A 17,339-nucleotide genomic window follows, 5' to 3' on the forward strand; every position below is an offset into this window, starting at 1 on the left:
AAGTCCGCTATTTTTTATGGAAACAGGCATTTCTTTTATGTTTATGGTAAGTGATAGACTCTAAGACGCTCCTGGATTTAGCTGAAATTACACGAGGCTGAATAGCCCATTTAACTCTTTTACTTTAGGGTACATCTAATGTATTATGCCCATTTCTAGTCTTCTCAGTGGCTGCAGCTGATGACGGCGACACTAGCAATTTGTGTTATAAATCCACATGCCGCTGCTCCTCGTCAGCAGGCCGGGTGAGAAGTATGGTCTTCACCAAACCTCCACAGGAGCTGCTCAGCCGAGTCGCTGCCTTCACTCAGGCACAGAGGGTATCCACGCACCTTCACGTGGTGCTTTCGGTGGCTCGTTACAAATGATGTGAGATATACGAAGTAGTAAGTGTATCGTGTATTTAATATCATACTAGGCAGATTTACTGCACTGCCATTTACTACACATTTACCCGTGTATGGCTATTTTCAGTACATGTTGCTCGTAAACTTTCTTTAAGTGTGTAACATTCACGATGATGTTGTTGATGGTAACGTGTATGATTCCAGCGTACCTGACAGGCACTTTTGACTTTTTGTACACAGTTGATTATGTAAAGCCCCTCACATTGCATTTATAAACAAGTTCACTGATTGACTATCCTGCAGTGCTGTTTTCCTGTATCCCTGTTTCCTCCACTTTAATAAAGTGTCCTGTGTTACAGTAACAGTGAGTTGTGGATTCACTTAATGAATGCCTAAATTGGGCTTAAATCTGCCTTAGACTTACTGACCTCCTTTGAATCAGCATCACAATAATCCTAAGGGCACTGACAAAACATACAAGTATAAATAAATAAAATCTATAGAAAGAGAAATACGTTTGATATGTTTTTTTTATTGCGTTACAGACAAATAGCATTCTCTGCCAACAGGCTCAGAAGACACAACTATGTAGAAACACATAACAGACCAGAACCACAGAAGCAATGTGTACAAGTAGGTGGCAAACACAAGTATTTGAGGTATTTGTACAACACATGCCTCTGCAACAGCTTCAGTGTTTCCTGCAATTGATTCGGAAACACTAACAGAGCTATTACCTATCTGTTATGTCAGTCAAATTTCCCCCAGATAGTCTTGGTTGAGGTCTAGTGACTGTGAAAGATATGATCACACCATTTTCATAATCAACTATTCAGTGACCCCTCTTCAAATACTTTGTCACAATACAAAGATAATCTCTCATAGCAACTTTGTACTGATTTTATGACTCTTTTCCCTTTGACAAGTGGACCCTAACATGGCAGCAAAGTGCAACAATGTCTCTCCGTGTGGGGTCAAGAGTTCAGGGTATGCCTTTAATTTCTTGCTTGTCTGTAAATGACAGTACAATGGTATGAATAATCCTTCTCAATTTACCAGTATAAAAGTAAAACAATTACATTGTCTCATCGGGGCAACCTAAAAGACTCCTGTTATGGCTAGTCTTTGCACATCATAATAACACAGAAGAAAAGAAAGCAATTCATTCTCAATTGCTGTTAATTTCAGGGGATTTTCCAACCTGTTTTGGTTCAAAAGAGCCAAAGGAAAATCCTCATCGGTGTTGGAGTAAAAACTAGATGCTTTTATTGTATGTACACTGATAATGCTTACTGTGCTGTCATTGTAAACCACTCAAAATAAATAAATAACACATTGTGATCATGCTGAAGACCACAGACAGCAGTCCAAGCATCAGGTGGGAGGAGCTGGAAACATCACCTGATAAAGAAAAAAGACAGACTGAATGAAAAACAGAAGTTTCCTTCCTTGCACATTTTTCACCAATCACAAGCCTCTTCTTCCCCCATCTGCCACCCTAGACTTTTGACCAACCAACTTTGACCTACGTAGACTCCGAGCCAATGAAAAGACGTAACCGTCTACGGTCACTGTAGACTTTGCGCTACCGTAGACTTGACGGGTATCTCTTCTTCACAGCTGGTCTACCCTTTTGGGCTACAGCATTCAACATTCACAAATGGACAAAATAGTGAACTTTATCTTCTGCCTTTGATTCTACAGCAGTTTATTCTTATTTAATTTGACATCTTTTTAAGTTCTCCTGAAATTAAATACAAATTACATGCATTTTTTAATTTTAATGTGCCAAGTAAAAGTAAAATGTATGTGTTTAAGAATCTGCACTTTTCTACTGCACTTTTACTAGCAATGCTGTTTTTGTAAAAAAAAATAAAATGTTGCTGAAATCCAGTGAAGCTGTTTTCACTTCTCTCTTATTCTCTCTACACATGTCATGATAGGCTAGATGGAAAAAATGCAATGAAAGCAAATTTCTGTGGTCATATTAGTATGAGGTGTAAGTGTATTAACACAATCACTGAGGGAAACACAGAGTGCACACACAAGGTAGGCTCTTCTTGGCTTTTTTTCTCTTTTGAATTAGATGATAAAAATCATGAGAAATGATTCATGTAATAATAAAATATTAATATTTATTATAACAATTATTTATTTATTATTAACAGTAATAAATGTTGTGGCAGAAATATAGGAAATGTAGGAATATGGAGTGGAATTTGATATTACTGCGATATGAATTAACCAGAGAATATTAAATAAAACTTCAGTGCTGTTATGCAAACAACATTATATGTTGTGACCATTTTCTTCACTGGTTCACAATAACCCCTGTGGACTTGCTTTATTTGCCATTCATCTCTGATGTCATATCATTCTGATTAAAAACATTTTATTTAAATTTATTTTTATTTTTCATTTCCTCAACAGTACTTTCATCACAAGACCTAAACAAGTAAATCATGGCCTTGGACAGTGACAGTTATGATTACATACACTTTAATGAGACTCAAAGCAGCGAGACCGAGTATGACATTAAGATATCAGAACTTCACTATCCTGCTGCTGTCAACAGTCTCGTCTTCCTCATCAGCCTGCCTGCAAACAGCTTCCTGCTGTGGGTCCTCCGGACGGAACGAGCTTGGAAGATCACATCGGATATTTTACTTCTTCAGCTCACAGTTTCTAACCTTTGCTTCACTGTGACATTGCCTTTTGCAGCCTGTAATGCACTCCATAGGTGGGTCTTTGGAGAGTGGGCCTGTGGAGTAGGTACAGGGATTTATTTTCTGGGACTGTTCACCGCCGTGGTGATCCTCACTGCCATGTTTTTGCATTATTATGTTACTGTGGTTCAGCCTTGGTGCTTGTCTGCACAGGCCTTAGGAAAATATGGTGTTCTCATAGGTAGCATTGTGATGTGGGTGGTGTGTGCTGCTGCAAGCATTAAACTGGCTGTGAGTGGTAGAGTCATCGAAATCGCTGACCTGAAAGTGTGTGTAAATTTGGTGGAGTCACTAACCATGAAACTCACTGAAATCTACACACAGATTTTTCTTTTCTTTCTCATTCCTGTCCTTATCACTTCATTCTGTTATGTTCACATGTGGATAATGGCAAAGCAGGGCAGGATAAACAGCCAACAACTGCCTTCAAAATTGATTTTAGGCGTAACTGTCAGTACTTTTCTATGCTTGGCTCCTTACAGCATCCACATGTTTATACAGTCCTTGCTACTATTGGATTTTTATGAGTACACACATGAACTGATATATGCTTGGTTCGTCATTCATCCCATCACTCACATCTACTGCTGCTTTATCCCTTTGGTGCATTTAATAGGAGTACAAAGGTTTAGGAGGTATCTTCCCATGCCGTGCAGTACATTATCACTGTGCAGAGATGAGACTAAAACTGACAGTCCAATGGCATTAATCCCTCTCCAAAATGCAGAAGAAATTTGAATTTACTGTACAATGCATGCATTAGGATGAGACGGGTAGATGCTTGAGAAGTTATTAGATAAATTAGCTGAACTTAATATAGTACAAGCAACAGTAACAACAACAAAAAGTGGGCAGCACCTATTAATGATAGAGTCTGACTTTTTTTTATGCCAAAGGGGTGTACCACAAAGCAAGATTAATGGCTTAGTGAGTTTTATGTTACGAAAGTGACTTTTTTTTTACCTGGCTGAATCACCATGGTAACATGCTGAATACACAACCAGTGAAAGTTGATAACCACCTTTGTAATACTAATTATGTCCCACTGTGGTTTTAAGTTTTGTTGAGTCAGGTAAGACAAAGAAAGCCAACATTCTCCTAGTATACATCTTTGGTACAGAGTGGTTCAAAATGGCAAATAAATAAAAAATAACTCAATTAGTCAAGCTTTATAGAAAGACAAATGCTACAACTGGTGTTTCATGCACAGAAAATTCAGGGTGTTCTGTGGTTAGACTGGGATTCTACCAGTTACTGCAAAGGTGTCCATCATATAAAGAGAAACAGAAGTGACAATTTCAGTTTGACATTGTGTAATGTGTTGTGTTTCAATACGTTTTCTTAATGTTTTTAACTGTGTTATATACTTTCTGATCAGAATCTTCTATTTTATACTTGTACTACTCCAAAATGATCAATTGATTATACTGTACATCGTATTAGTGATACTGTAGATTGGTCACTATGATTACATGTGTTACATTTTATGTTGTCAAAGAAATCACTTTCAAAGTTATTTTTTATACATTTGATATTATGATTATTTTCACATTTTATTTCATGTAAAGTATTCTCAATAAATTTGATTAAAAAAAATAAAAATAAAACTAACTTTTGTGTCTTCTGGAAGTTTATTTAATATGAAAGAGATACCTTTTAATATTTTCTTAACAGCATATTTTCTTTTTCAACAAGCAAGCAACTCGCAAATAAATAAGCAAATTCCACTTTGACCTGTTGACTTGAGAGGTTGATTTTCTCTTTCTAATCATGTTGGTCAAAATTCCCGGTGCAAATCAGTTAGAGTGTAGTGTGAAGAAGCCTGCGATAACTCACTTAGCATGATAATAGAAAAGGCTCAACGATTGATCCAGCATGTTAACACCTTCCATGTTCAGTTCAACAAAGCAGGCAAGTTCAGCAGGTGCAGACTCAGCCAGCAGATTAGCATGTACGAAAAACAAACAACAACAACAACAACAACAACAACAAAAACTTGGTTGCTGAACGTCCTTAATTTAACCAGTTTAACCACTAATACAACATCTTAAGTTTTCATATTTTATATATTTCATATTTTTTTCTGACCTAAAAAATCTTTGGATGAGAAGGAAAATGTTTTAAGTTTTCTTCATGCACTTACCTGTGACAAAACTGTTCTAAGATCAAAAAGCCTTTTCTTGCTGTACTACTGTAGTAATTATAAAAGTATATTCATCTACTGAGTATGCCACATTACAGATATTACTTTGTTGTTCGGTTTTAGGGGTTTATGTTATCATATCAATTAGTTTTACAAAGTTTTTTTTATTGTTTCCTTTTTTTCAGCAGGATATATTTTCTTCCCAAAAAAGTATTCAGTATTGTGCTTATTTTCAAACTTTATATCATCAGCATTTTCACGCTTTACAAAATAAAAAAATCAGATAAATGAAACCTTCATTTATATTTCTATATTTTGATCAGTGCAGCAAAACTGTAGACAATTAATTGTCAGTGATACTGAAACATAGGTGTAATTTTGTATAAGTTTCATTTTTAATATGGACAAAATGTTTGTTTTTTTAATGTAGTTTTTGTTTGGGCGTTATCTTGGACTTAGTGTGAAACAGAAAGAGGAACTATTGGTTTGCTTAAGATCATCACAGCTTTTCCTGAACAGTACAATTCAACAGAACACTTGACGGCGGATACAAGAGGTAGGTTTCTGTGTTTAATCCCCTTTATTAGTCTCTGTTTTACACATTAAACTAAAACTAAAATCCACAGTTTCTGTCACTATAGAGAAAACAGCAAAGTTATAGTATTTAAATGTGTTGAAAAAAATCTTATTTTGTGTTTATCTTTTGTAGAAAATTGACAATGGCAAACAACATGACAAGTGATGGAGTCCATTATCTTTGTGACACTGACTTTCCCACTTTTACCGGGACACTCTTCATCTTAATCTTCATCATCAGCGTCATAGGCAACAGTCTCCTCTTATGTGTTCTTTTCATCTACGAGGGCCTGAAAAGTATCACAAATATTTTCATCCTGAACCTGGCCTGCTCTGATTTGATCTTCACCATCACACTTCCGTTCTGGGTTGTTGATCACCTACACCACTGGGTCTTTGGGGACTTTGTCTGCAAATTCATGACTGCTGCATTCTTTGTTGGTTTGTACAGCAGTGTCATTCTGCTGACTGCCATGACAGTTGCCCGTTTCATTAGGGTGGTGCTGCCAAACTGGAAAAGCAACCGTGCTAGAAGAAAGAAGTGTGCAATCGGTGCCTGTATAGCTGCCTGGATCATCAGCATCTCAGCATCCCTGAGTGATGCTATGAAAGTAAAGGTTGAACACTGGTATGGTAAAAACTATTGCCACGATGAATCTGAAGACAAGCTTGGACATTATCTCCAAGTGTCACTGTTATTCTTCCTCCCATTTGCCATCATTATTTTCTGCTATTCTGCCATCCTCAAGACAGTTTTGCAAGGTTTAAACAGAAAGAAGTCCAGGACTGTAGCTGTGCTCTTGTGTATTGTTGCAGTCTTTTTCATTTGCTGGGGGCCATACCATATTATGCTTTTAATCAAGGCTCTCAATACAAACAAAGATTGTAAGGTACTGAAACGGTTAGCAGTTGCCTACCATATTTGTGAAATGCTTGCCTATTCTCACTGCTGTATGAACCCACTGCTATATATGATCTCACAGAAGTTGCGAAAGCATCTGTTGAATCTTTTGAAATGTAAAAGTTTGTGCAGTAAGAACAAGGAGGAAGACAGTGGCCAGAAAACTTCTGGTATTCAGAATGTAGCTTTCACAGTAGAGAACTATTCTGTTAACACAGAACGACACAGTGATCCATTTAACAGTCCCTCTTGAAATTAAAAATTGTTTTGTAAAAGTATTTACAGACTGAATCAAAGGTTGTATATAATTTGACAAGTTTTGCATATAGTGTTGACATCATATACACAGATTTTGTTTTAGCCTTTTTAATGTGCAAGGTCAAAGATGTGTGTAAAATTGTGCATTTCGCTGGCGTAGTTTTATGAGTATTTTTTGTAGAAATGAAAATTTTGCTGAAATCCAGGGAAGCTTTTTTCACTTCTTCTTTTTTGTGGTATGTACTGTAAGACGAATTGTAAAAAAAAAAAATGCATTGACAGCAGTTTTCTGTGGTCACTGATAGAGTCAAAGTCGTGTGTAGTGTAAGTTTATTAAAATAATCACTGAGGGAAACCATGAAGCAGAAGGCAAGTCACCTGGGCCGTTAATCTTTCTTGTAATAAAATGTAATGTCATGTAATAAAAATGAGAAAAGTTTTGGAATAAATAGAGAGGAAAATGTATATAAATGTGTGAATATGGACATTAATATTACAGGAATATAAATCATAATCATAAATCATAATAGAAAATGACATGTGGTGTGCCTCAAGGGTCGGTTTTAGGCCCTGTACTTTTTAATTTGTATATGCTCCCTCTTGGCGGCGTCATCAGGAGGCATGGAGTGAACTTCCACAGTTACGCTGATGATACTCAGCTGTACATCTCCGTGTCTCCTGACGACACCAGACCAATGGATGCCCTTTTTAACTGTATTCTAGATATAAAATCTTGGATGGCAGAAAACTTTTTACAGCTTAACCAGGACAAAACTGAAGTTTTAATCATCGGTCCTGAGGCTCAGAGAGAGAAACTCTTGTCTAAATTACAGGCATTTTCACTATGCCCTTCACTACAAGTGAAAAACCTGGGTGTTATTCTTGACTCTGAGCTTGGTTTTATCCCACATATTAAACACGTAACCAAAATTGGATTTTATCATCTAAAAAATATAGCCAGAGTCCGCCCTATTCTCTCTCGGCCAACACGGAGATGCTGATGCATGCTTTTATTACCATTCGCATTGATTACTGTAATGCCCTGCTCTCTGGTCTCCCCAAAAGAATATTTCACCTTTGCAACTTTTGCAGAACTCTGCAGCTCGTGTGCTGGACGAAGACCAGAGGCGGGCCCACATTACACCGGTTTTACAATCGCTGCATTGGCTCCCGTGTGTTTCAGGATCGATTTTAAAGTTCTTTTATTGGTTTTAAATGTCTTAATGGTCTTGGGCCTTCTTATCTTTCAGATCTGCTTTTACCATATGAACCCTCGCAGACCCTGAGGTCCTCTGGTACTGGCCTTTTGATTGTCCCTAAAGTCAGGACACATACTCACGGAGAGGCAGCTTTTCAGTGGTTCGGTCCTCAACTGTGGAACAGCCTGCCGGAGGAGCTCAGGGCCGCAGCTCCCGGTGCAGACAGCTCCCTGCGATAGTGTTTCCTCACTTGGCTAATGCGTACCCAGCCCAATTTTACTCTTTAAGTGTGTGTGTGTGTGTGTGTGTGTGTGTGTGTGTGTGTGTGTGTGTGTGTGTGTGTGTGGAGTGGCGGGGGGGGGGGATGTGTGTATCCATGACCTTTCTGTTAATGAGAGTGTGGGGAATGAGTGGGAGGGTGGGGTGGGGTGGGGTGGGCTGCTTTTAACCATGTAAAGCACTTTGTGCTACAGTTTTTTTTTTGTATGAAAAGTGCTTTATAAATAAAGATTGATTGATTGATTGATTGATTGATTGAAAAAAAATTACAATATGTTAAAGCTTGGACATATGGAATAAATTATGCTTAACTGACAATTCATTGAGGTTTGCAGGTATTCTACAGGTATGCTAACTCTTTGTTTCACTGACTCACAGTGACCCTGGACTCACTTTATCATTTATAGATCTCTGATGTCATCTCATTGTTCTCAAACACACCATTTAAATTGCTCCACTTTATTAAAATTCCATTAAGCCTTCTAATTTTTCTTCCATATAGTTGATTTCATATTTTTTAAAACTGTTTTTGATGACAAGACACATATGCTGACATGCTGGATAAATGTTATGATCATTCTGGATGCTTTTGAGCAGCATTAGTTTCATCTAGCTGTGACTAATATAAACCTGCCACAAAAAGTGAGGAAAGTTTTGCTGTGCTGGAAATGTTGTAATATTCTTAAGCAAGCTGAGAGTTTCTCTGTCATAATCTGTAGGGTGTGTAGATTGGAAGGTGAGTTGGACCCAAATGCAGACATGAGCAGGCAAAGGTTAACAAAGCGAACTGTGTATTTGGTAGATGGCAAAAAAGGAATGAAAGCAACAAATATCCAAATCGGTGAAACAAAAGTCCAATGGGGAAAACAGAAAACTAAACATGTAGGAAAAAACACAATGAGGTGGCATGACGAAACACACTAGGACTGAGAAACTCAAAGGACAACAGAAAAAGGAACTACAACAGATACTCTGACAAAGGATAAAGGGAGACTTTATCCCCTCCCCACAGGAGGGTGATTAGGGGAAGTGGAGAGAAAGACATGTCTGCAGAGTCATGACAGGCGAGACAAAGCAGGAAGCATAAACACAGAGAGACTAAGATACACAAACTTGACATTGACAAAACTTTAACATACATGGAGACATGACAGACTTCAAGGAGACACAAAAATAAAACACAGACAGATGTCTAAAGGAGCAGGAGGAGAACTGACAGACAAAGTCATTTCTGACCAAACTAGAGACATAAAATAACAGAACAGGGAACTAGCGGGAATTTAAAAAAAAAAGTCATAAGCACAAAGAAACCCAAACATAATTAACAGAGTCTGCAAACAAAGCCCACATCACAAAATCTGTAATGAAACTGCAAAAGCTCAAAACCCTTGGTCACCTGACCCATAAACATGACATCCTCTTTTTGTTTTGAATCAACTCAGACATGCTTCCTTAACTACAACAATTTACTTAAATGTTTTTGTCAGTAAGAAGAAATGGGTGCCTAAGTTGGTGCACCAGCAAGTGGCAAGAATTGGCTCAAAGCTAACTCTGATTCTGGCTATGGACCAAGAGATGCATCAGTGTATTCCACAATCCTTTTCTATCTGACATTTCTGCTGATGAAAAACCACTGTGTGAAGAATTGAGGAGTCATGGATAAGACAGTTTAAATATATATAAAACTGCTTCAGTGAAACTAAAGGTCAAAGGTAAAAACATAAAGGATATATGACTTTGACTATGACTGATTTCTACTCCAGGCAACTAGAGTGCGGTGCTCTTCTCAGTCCTTTTTCGCTAATCTCCCTCATTCACTTACTCTCTGTAGCTTTCCCTCTTTTGCTCTCTCCTTACCTCCTCCTCTCCTGCATGCAGGCATCACTACATTGTTCATCTAGTTTAATATAAGGATCACTTTAGCCTTAAGGTGATTTTGGTTTCAAATGCTTACTTTCTCCCAGGGAAACCTCTATGTTTTGCTGTGCTTCGTGCTTTCCTCTTAGATCTTCCCTTGGCTTCAGTTACACTCTGGAACCATGTTGGAATATAAAAAGCTGTTAAGATGATAGGGCCTTGCTTTCCTCCACCATCTTGTGGAGCAGACTGATAAAAGCACCACAATGTAGGAACCCCGTTAGATGTCTGCTCTGGCCATAATATCCTGCAGTTTCTGCATCTCACTCTCTGAAAAACATAAACTAAAATAAATTCCCCCTTTAGTTACAACTATTATAGCAAGGTGTCATCTTGGTAAATAAGTGAAAGTTTTCTGGCTGGGTCACACTAGGAACCTTCTTAGTGGACTTTGAAGTACTCTGTACCACCTACAGAAAATGTCAGCTATTTTTAGGACAGAAAAAGGAAGTCGAAATAGCACAAAAATGTACAAATATTTACAGTAATGTGCAAACATGACCCAGTCATGAGTTTCAGAGAATACTGAAATGTAAGTATACCGTCAGAGTCTAAGGAAGTGTTTAAGAGAGGAAGAGAAACACTGAGCACCAACAACCACAGGGGACTTTCAGTTTTACAAATGATGAAATAGGGATTTACTAATACCTTACCAATGCTTAATAGTGTGTCATTTACCATATCTTATGGTGTAACAAGTTATTACAAAATAAATGTGAAACTCTTTGTGCAACTAAACTGTCTAACAATATGCAGATTTAATGGGCAAAGGGTATTTTAACATTATAGTTTCATCATAAAGAATAATGTAAAATTTCCTGCTTCAAACTCAGTATGAACACAGAGAGAATGCAGAGGTAACTACAGGAATGGCCTGTTTAGGATGGAAACATGGTTATTTCCCTTGCAGAATACCTGTCTGAGGGTTCTCATATTATAAATGTAGAACTTGTTACAGGGATGTCTGTAACAGTATAGCAGTGCAAACCTGAATATCAACACAAATACGGATATGTGATCTCTCATCCTCCCATAAGCAACATACATGTATGTTGCTTACTTGAACAACAGCACCTGAAATGACATGGCCTCCTAAAATTAGCCAGAACAGACTGAATTAGGATAACACAAAAACATGTTGGTGTTATTTTTCATGGTATTGCATCGGGTTTACTGAGTAATTACACTTTGATTCATTTTTTACAAGTATTAGTCTTTAGCAGGAGCTTAATCTTAGCCAGTATAGAAGGAGCTTAGTCAATAGGGATATTTTAGCTTTCAGTAAATTATTGCCCGCTGCTTATACTACAAGGATGCAAGTGTGACACTCACATGATGTCCTCTAGTGGACCAGCCAGTGTATTACATATTTTTTCCATGTTACTGGGCTGCTGGTCTTTAGTGAAATGAACTGACTGCATGTTCGTTTATAAGCTAATTTAATTATTATTAGTAATCACCTGTACAATAGCACTGATACTGGGTTGTATGAAGACCAGCATAAACTGCAGTGGGTCAAAAACGACAAATTAATGCAGCCTCATCATTTGGATGGATCCTGCACTCCACCTGAGAATGACTATATATAATGTAAATGCAGTTTGCAGTTGAAATTAGGATTAGATGCTTTGTATTAGAATCAGATAAATTACCTGAAATTTATATCAGCATCAGATTTGTTATAACAAATAAAGCTGTAACTTTTCAGATCACTTTCCTTAACACTTCTTTTGCTGATGTCTGACAGTCAGAAATTACTGATGATTGGGTCTTTATCTTTATTGCTGGTTGCTTATTGCTATCATTTGATTAAACATGAATCTACTAATTTGTTCATTTATATGGTGTATTTTTCAGGTTAAAAAAGGAATGTGACCTTAGTGATTTTAACTTTTTAAAATCACTAAGCTGGCTCAAGGACAAGGACTCAGTTAAATGTTACCCATTTTGGTACTTTCACAGCTACATCAGGCGTAACATGAAATATGTTGTTTTGACATTATATTTTGCACAATTTGCAACAAATTATGTCCCCAAAACTCTGGTAAATCATGTTTGTGTGATTCATTTGAATGCAATTTAAAGTTGCTTATTGTTTTCTTTGTGAGTTGATCTCTGTGTAGAGATGTAGCTTAAACAGGAAGCTGTTTTCACTTCTCTGTTCCCACAAAATGATTTTGGTATGTCACAATAAACTGGACTGGAAAAAAAATGCACAAACAGCACTTTTCTTTGGTTCATGTTAGAGTGAAATTAGTGTGAAGTTCACGTGCATTAACACTATCACTGAGAGAAGCCTAGCCTGACACATGAGCACATGCACAAGGTAAGGAGTCGATTTATGTAAATGGGAACGTTTGGGAAAAAATGTAATAAAAAATCCAAGAATATGGAGTGAAACTTATATTACAAGAATGTGAATCGATATTTTAGATAGACTCTTAAATAATCACCATGAGAAAAAAAAACAACATTTTGATGTTGTTATGTACACAATAACACTTGTTGTGACCATTTTTTCAACGACTCACTATAACTCTTACAGAATAGGTTTATGTGTCATTTATGGTTATTATAGTGCTGCATATATGATACATGATACATACGGAATTGTGATATTTCTAATAAACATCATCAATAAGCATTCTGATCACTTTGACTGTTTATGGTTTGCCTTACAAAAAAGGCAGTATAACACAACCTCTTAAACACTTTAAGACAGTTCAAGTTGTGTATTAAAGAAATGAATCTGTTATGTTAGGCTCCATTAGTCTTTATCTAGGTTTGCCTAAAAAATAATTACACTATTAATGTATATGCTACTACTACTACTAATTATTATTATAACAATAATATATTCAGTAATGTCCTCAAAAAGACTCATAAATAATGGCCTCAAACGGTGATTTTAAACTCTTAATTAGACGAAAAGCAGTGAGGTTGAGCTTCATCATGGTTTCACTAGAAGGGATCCCAACCCCAAATACACATTACAAATGTTTCGTGATCATGAAGCAACAAGCTGCAGTGGCTTCTGGACTTGGCAGATCCCCAAGGGGATCGGAATGAATGTACATGCACTTGGCAGGTGGTCGTGAGTGTAATTAGAATGAGGTTGGACAGTGAGAGAGATGCATTTGATGCTGAAGGATTGTCCTGAAACCTGACAGCAGTGTGTAGAAGGTGGATGAAAGGAACCGGTGTCTAAATTAGACAAAACTGATGCCACTGTGTTCACCTTTACTGTACACATTATGATTCACAGGAATAGATAGGGATAGGATACAAGCGCAAAATTGATATGTTGAATAAATATTATGATTACCGGTACTTTGAATTAACTGCTATTACATTATAAAGCACTCATGGTATTTCTTATAAACATTACAGTATAACACAACAGTCGCTCCAAATGACAGATTTCCAAATCATAACCTTTTAACTTTCAACAGTGTTGAAGTTTGTATAGTGTTGTGTCTATTACACTGGACTGGATTAGTTTTTATCGAGATTTGTCTGATAGATTTCAACCACAACAAAGAATGTAATAATTTATGTTTTGTTTTTTTGTTTTTTTAAACTAACCTTATATCCTCACTTTTTCAATAGATCAGCAGCCATTTCCTTACAAGACCTCAACAAGTAAATAATGGCCTTGAGCAGTGACGAGTTTACACTCTTTAATGAGACTGAAAGCCGTCAGGATGACTTTCCACTGTCGGCACTCGAATGCTATTGTGCTGCTGCCATTATTCTTTTCTTCTGCATCAGCCTGTCCGGAAACAGCTTCCTGTTGTGGGTCCTCCGAAAAGAACAAGCTTGGAAGATCACTCCCGATATCTTACTTCTGCAACTTACAATAGCTAACCTTTGCATCACTGTGACCTTGCCATTTGAGGCCTGTAATTTACTCCATAGCTGGATCTTTGGAGAGTGGGCCTGTGGATTCATGACAGCAGTTTATTATCTAGGACTGTACGCCTCTATTTTAATCCTCACTGTCATGTCGTTGCATAATTATTTTTCTTTTGTTCAGGTTTCATGTCTGTGTGCACAGGTCTCAAGAAAATGTGGTGTCCTCATTACTAGCATCTTGGTATGGCTGGTATGTGCTGCTGCAAGCATTAAGCAGTTCATGTGTACCGAAGTCATATTTGAGGTTCAAGTGTGTCTGTTTGCATGGACCCAAGCTGAATTCTACACAGAGTTTTGCCTTTTTTTTCTCATTCCTTTCCTTGTCACTACTGTCTGTCATGTCCACATGTGGATAATGATGAAACAGGGCAAGATAAACAGGCACCAACTGCCTTCAAAAGTGATTTTCGGGGTAATTTTTGGGACTTTTCTTTGTTTGACTCCTCTGCATGTCTGGGACTCTGTAATGTCACTTATAATCTGGGGTTTTTTGAAACATACACATGCAGTGATGGAAGCATTGCACTTTTCATGGTTTATCCTTTATCCTCTGTCTCAGTTCTGCTGTTGCCTTAGTCCTCTGCTCCATATAATTGGAGCACAAAGTTTTAGGAGGTATCTCCCCATGCTACGTAATCCTTTATCACAAAGCAGAGACGTTAGTAACGATGGGAGTTCAGTTGCATTCATTACTCTAAAAACCACTGAAGAAATGTGAATTTGTGATGCTTAGCACTAACTATGCATTAGATTTTAGTTCAGATAAGATATTACTAGATCTCTAATTAGATTAGATCAAAACAAACAACAATTAAATTGAATGGCAGCTGTTTATAACAAAGACTGACTTTTGTTAATGTGAGGATTGAGGAGGATATTATGCAGTGGTTAGAGCTGACAAATATACCAAAGAGACTCAAACCGCCAAAATTTACAAGGACAGGTTTCTTGTGACTCATTCAGATTGTAGGATCAGAAGGAACTCAGACTGTTCTGGTGTCAGAGTGGGGTCATACCAGTGACTGTAAAGGTTTAACTGAAATAAGAAGTGTGAAACTTTCATTTGACATACTGATATGTAATGTGCTGTGTTTCATAAAGTTTTTTTAATGTAGTCATCTGTGTTGATCTAATCACTGATCAAACTCTACTGTGATCAAGTTTGTTTTTATTTTAATTATTATCTTTTGCATATTTACCTTTGCTTATGTATTGAGAAGAGATATTTTACTGTTATTTTATCACTGCATTAGAATCATATAATAAGCATTGCATTAAAGCATTTATTGAAGCTATTGACATTACATTAACGTTTGTATTACAGTGATTGTTATAACCTCATGTTAATCTTCTATTTACAGGTGTTGGTATAATCATATAATCTTTCATTACAGGTGTAACCATGATCATCTTTATACATATTGCCACTTGGTGCTTATTATGGAGTTGTGCTCAAGTCAGTAAGGGTTAAAAGCTACAGTCAGCGGGATGTCTGGCTGATCTATTGAGGGAAGTGACGTAGAGCGCAGAAGGCCGCACATGCTTACAAAACACATATACCATGTTATTCATCATTATCCTTTATTCATTTATATTCTTTTTATTAAGCTTTGAATAGTGGCATTTGATTAGAACATTTATTCAACATATTACATGTATGGTTTCAGTTAGGTTATTGCACACATGAAGAGTTGGCCTCTGTCCTTATAGACAGAGTGGATGCTGAGGTCGAGACGCACACACACGCACACACACAAGCAGCAGTTAAACTCATGTGTAGGGGAGAGTTCAAATATTTAAATAATAGTTTGCAAGGCCTTGTAGCTGTTTGATTATGTTTGCAGGAGAGACTGTTTGTTCTAGGGGATAAGCAGAGTTAGAAGATTACTGGGAAGGATCTGGCCTCGGGAAGAAGATGATGTTCTTTTAATGTGTTAAAAGTTGTCAACATTGATTGTATTGTACCTACTTTACGCATGAGGGGGCGTTCCAATACCCTGATGTTCATAAAAACTATTGTTGTGTGGTTTTCGGTGAGAGATCTGGTGCTGTCTGCGTACAGTGTCCCATCTCCCACACGTGTGTTCATTAAAATCACCGTTTGACTTGACCTGGCCGGACCAGTGTTGTTATTCTGGTTTTCCTCTTGTATCCATCCCCAATATTTTGAACCCGTAACAGTTTGGGGGCTCGTCCTGTGGTATTGGGGTGGAAATTGAATCTGGAGGCTTGGACGGTCCGAGGTGGTCGAACGGACAGGCGCGAGCCAGTGGTCTGAAGTGAATTATCTATATTTCAGTTTCTTATTTGCCAAGTCAAAAATTTATGTTTCTAAAATCTGCATGTCATTGCTGCACTTTCATTTGATGTGATGCTTTTGTAAACATGAAAATGTTTCTGAAATCCTGTGAAGGCAACGTTTGTAGTTGCCTTCTGTACAGGGGAATTCCACACACACTGGGTGGTACCACTTTCCCCGAAACATGCATTCAATGTGAAAGAAAAATGAGAGTCTTGAGAGTTGAGTCATCTTTCCCATCTCTGACACTGTCAGAACATTTGCCCTCCAGCTTCATAACTCTAAAGGGTCCCAGCATAGCCAAATCCAGTTTGCCACCTTATCGCTACTCTTGCCTTATATTTTTTCACAAAACAAGGTCTCCCACCTAAAAACTAACCTTCTCTCCCCTTTTTGCCTTTCTCCTGCAGATAATTTCTTAGTTGCTTTTGGCATTTTTGTTCACTTCGGCATACACCACATCCTGGGATGAGGCCCTCACAAACTTCTTCATTGAAATGATGGTGCAGACCCTTTCTTCTTTAATCTGCCAATAGAATGACACTGAGTAACCAGAACCGGATTAAAACATTTTCTGTCTTTGTATTCCTTTGGGATCTCCGATGGAGACCTTGCCTCCCTGCCAAACATGAGAAAATAGGGGCTGTACTTGTACATGTAGTCACATGCTTTTTGTTCGGAGTCCGAAACATAGTGGACTGCAGAAATTTGTCCCTGCTCTTTGGCTGGTCAGTCACCAGTTTATTAAGGCATCTGAAATTTGGTAGCACGCATAAGAA

General features: G+C 37.5%; 3 protein-coding genes and 1 long non-coding RNA gene across 4 annotated transcripts; all 4 read left to right on the plus strand.

Moving 5' to 3' along the window:
• Window positions 1-709, plus strand: LOC120434551. Its single transcript, XR_005609168.1, has 2 exons — window positions 1-46; window positions 169-709. It is a non-coding gene; the product is annotated as an uncharacterized LOC120434551 (long non-coding RNA).
• A 1,644-nt stretch (window positions 710-2,353) lies between these two features.
• Window positions 2,354-4,565, plus strand: LOC120434470 (chemokine XC receptor 1-like). The gene is made up of 2 exons (XM_039602610.1): window positions 2,354-2,396; window positions 2,778-4,565. Exon 2 carries the CDS (start codon window positions 2,810-2,812, stop codon window positions 3,809-3,811), a length of 1,002 nt encoding a protein of 333 aa, XP_039458544.1. The 5' UTR covers window positions 2,354-2,396; window positions 2,778-2,809; the 3' UTR covers window positions 3,812-4,565.
• Window positions 4,566-5,740: 1,175 nt separating this feature from the next.
• Window positions 5,741-7,442, plus strand: LOC116333946 (chemokine XC receptor 1-like). Its single transcript, XM_039601889.1, has 2 exons — window positions 5,741-5,772; window positions 5,926-7,442. The coding sequence occupies exon 2, from the start codon at window positions 5,936-5,938 to the stop codon at window positions 6,944-6,946; it is 1,011 nt and encodes a 336-aa protein (XP_039457823.1). The 5' UTR covers window positions 5,741-5,772; window positions 5,926-5,935; the 3' UTR covers window positions 6,947-7,442.
• Window positions 7,443-12,636: 5,194 nt separating this feature from the next.
• LOC116333947 (chemokine XC receptor 1-like) lies at window positions 12,637-15,602 on the plus strand. The gene is made up of 2 exons (XM_031757238.2): window positions 12,637-12,672; window positions 13,956-15,602. Exon 2 carries the CDS (start codon window positions 13,996-13,998, stop codon window positions 14,977-14,979), a length of 984 nt encoding a protein of 327 aa, XP_031613098.2. The 5' UTR covers window positions 12,637-12,672; window positions 13,956-13,995; the 3' UTR covers window positions 14,980-15,602.
• The last annotated feature ends 1,737 nt before the right edge of the window (window positions 15,603-17,339 follow it).

The sequence above is a fragment of the Oreochromis aureus genome, linkage group 18 (assembly GCF_013358895.1).
Source record: "Oreochromis aureus strain Israel breed Guangdong linkage group 18, ZZ_aureus, whole genome shotgun sequence".
Lineage (NCBI taxonomy): Eukaryota > Metazoa > Chordata > Actinopteri > Cichliformes > Cichlidae > Oreochromis > Oreochromis aureus.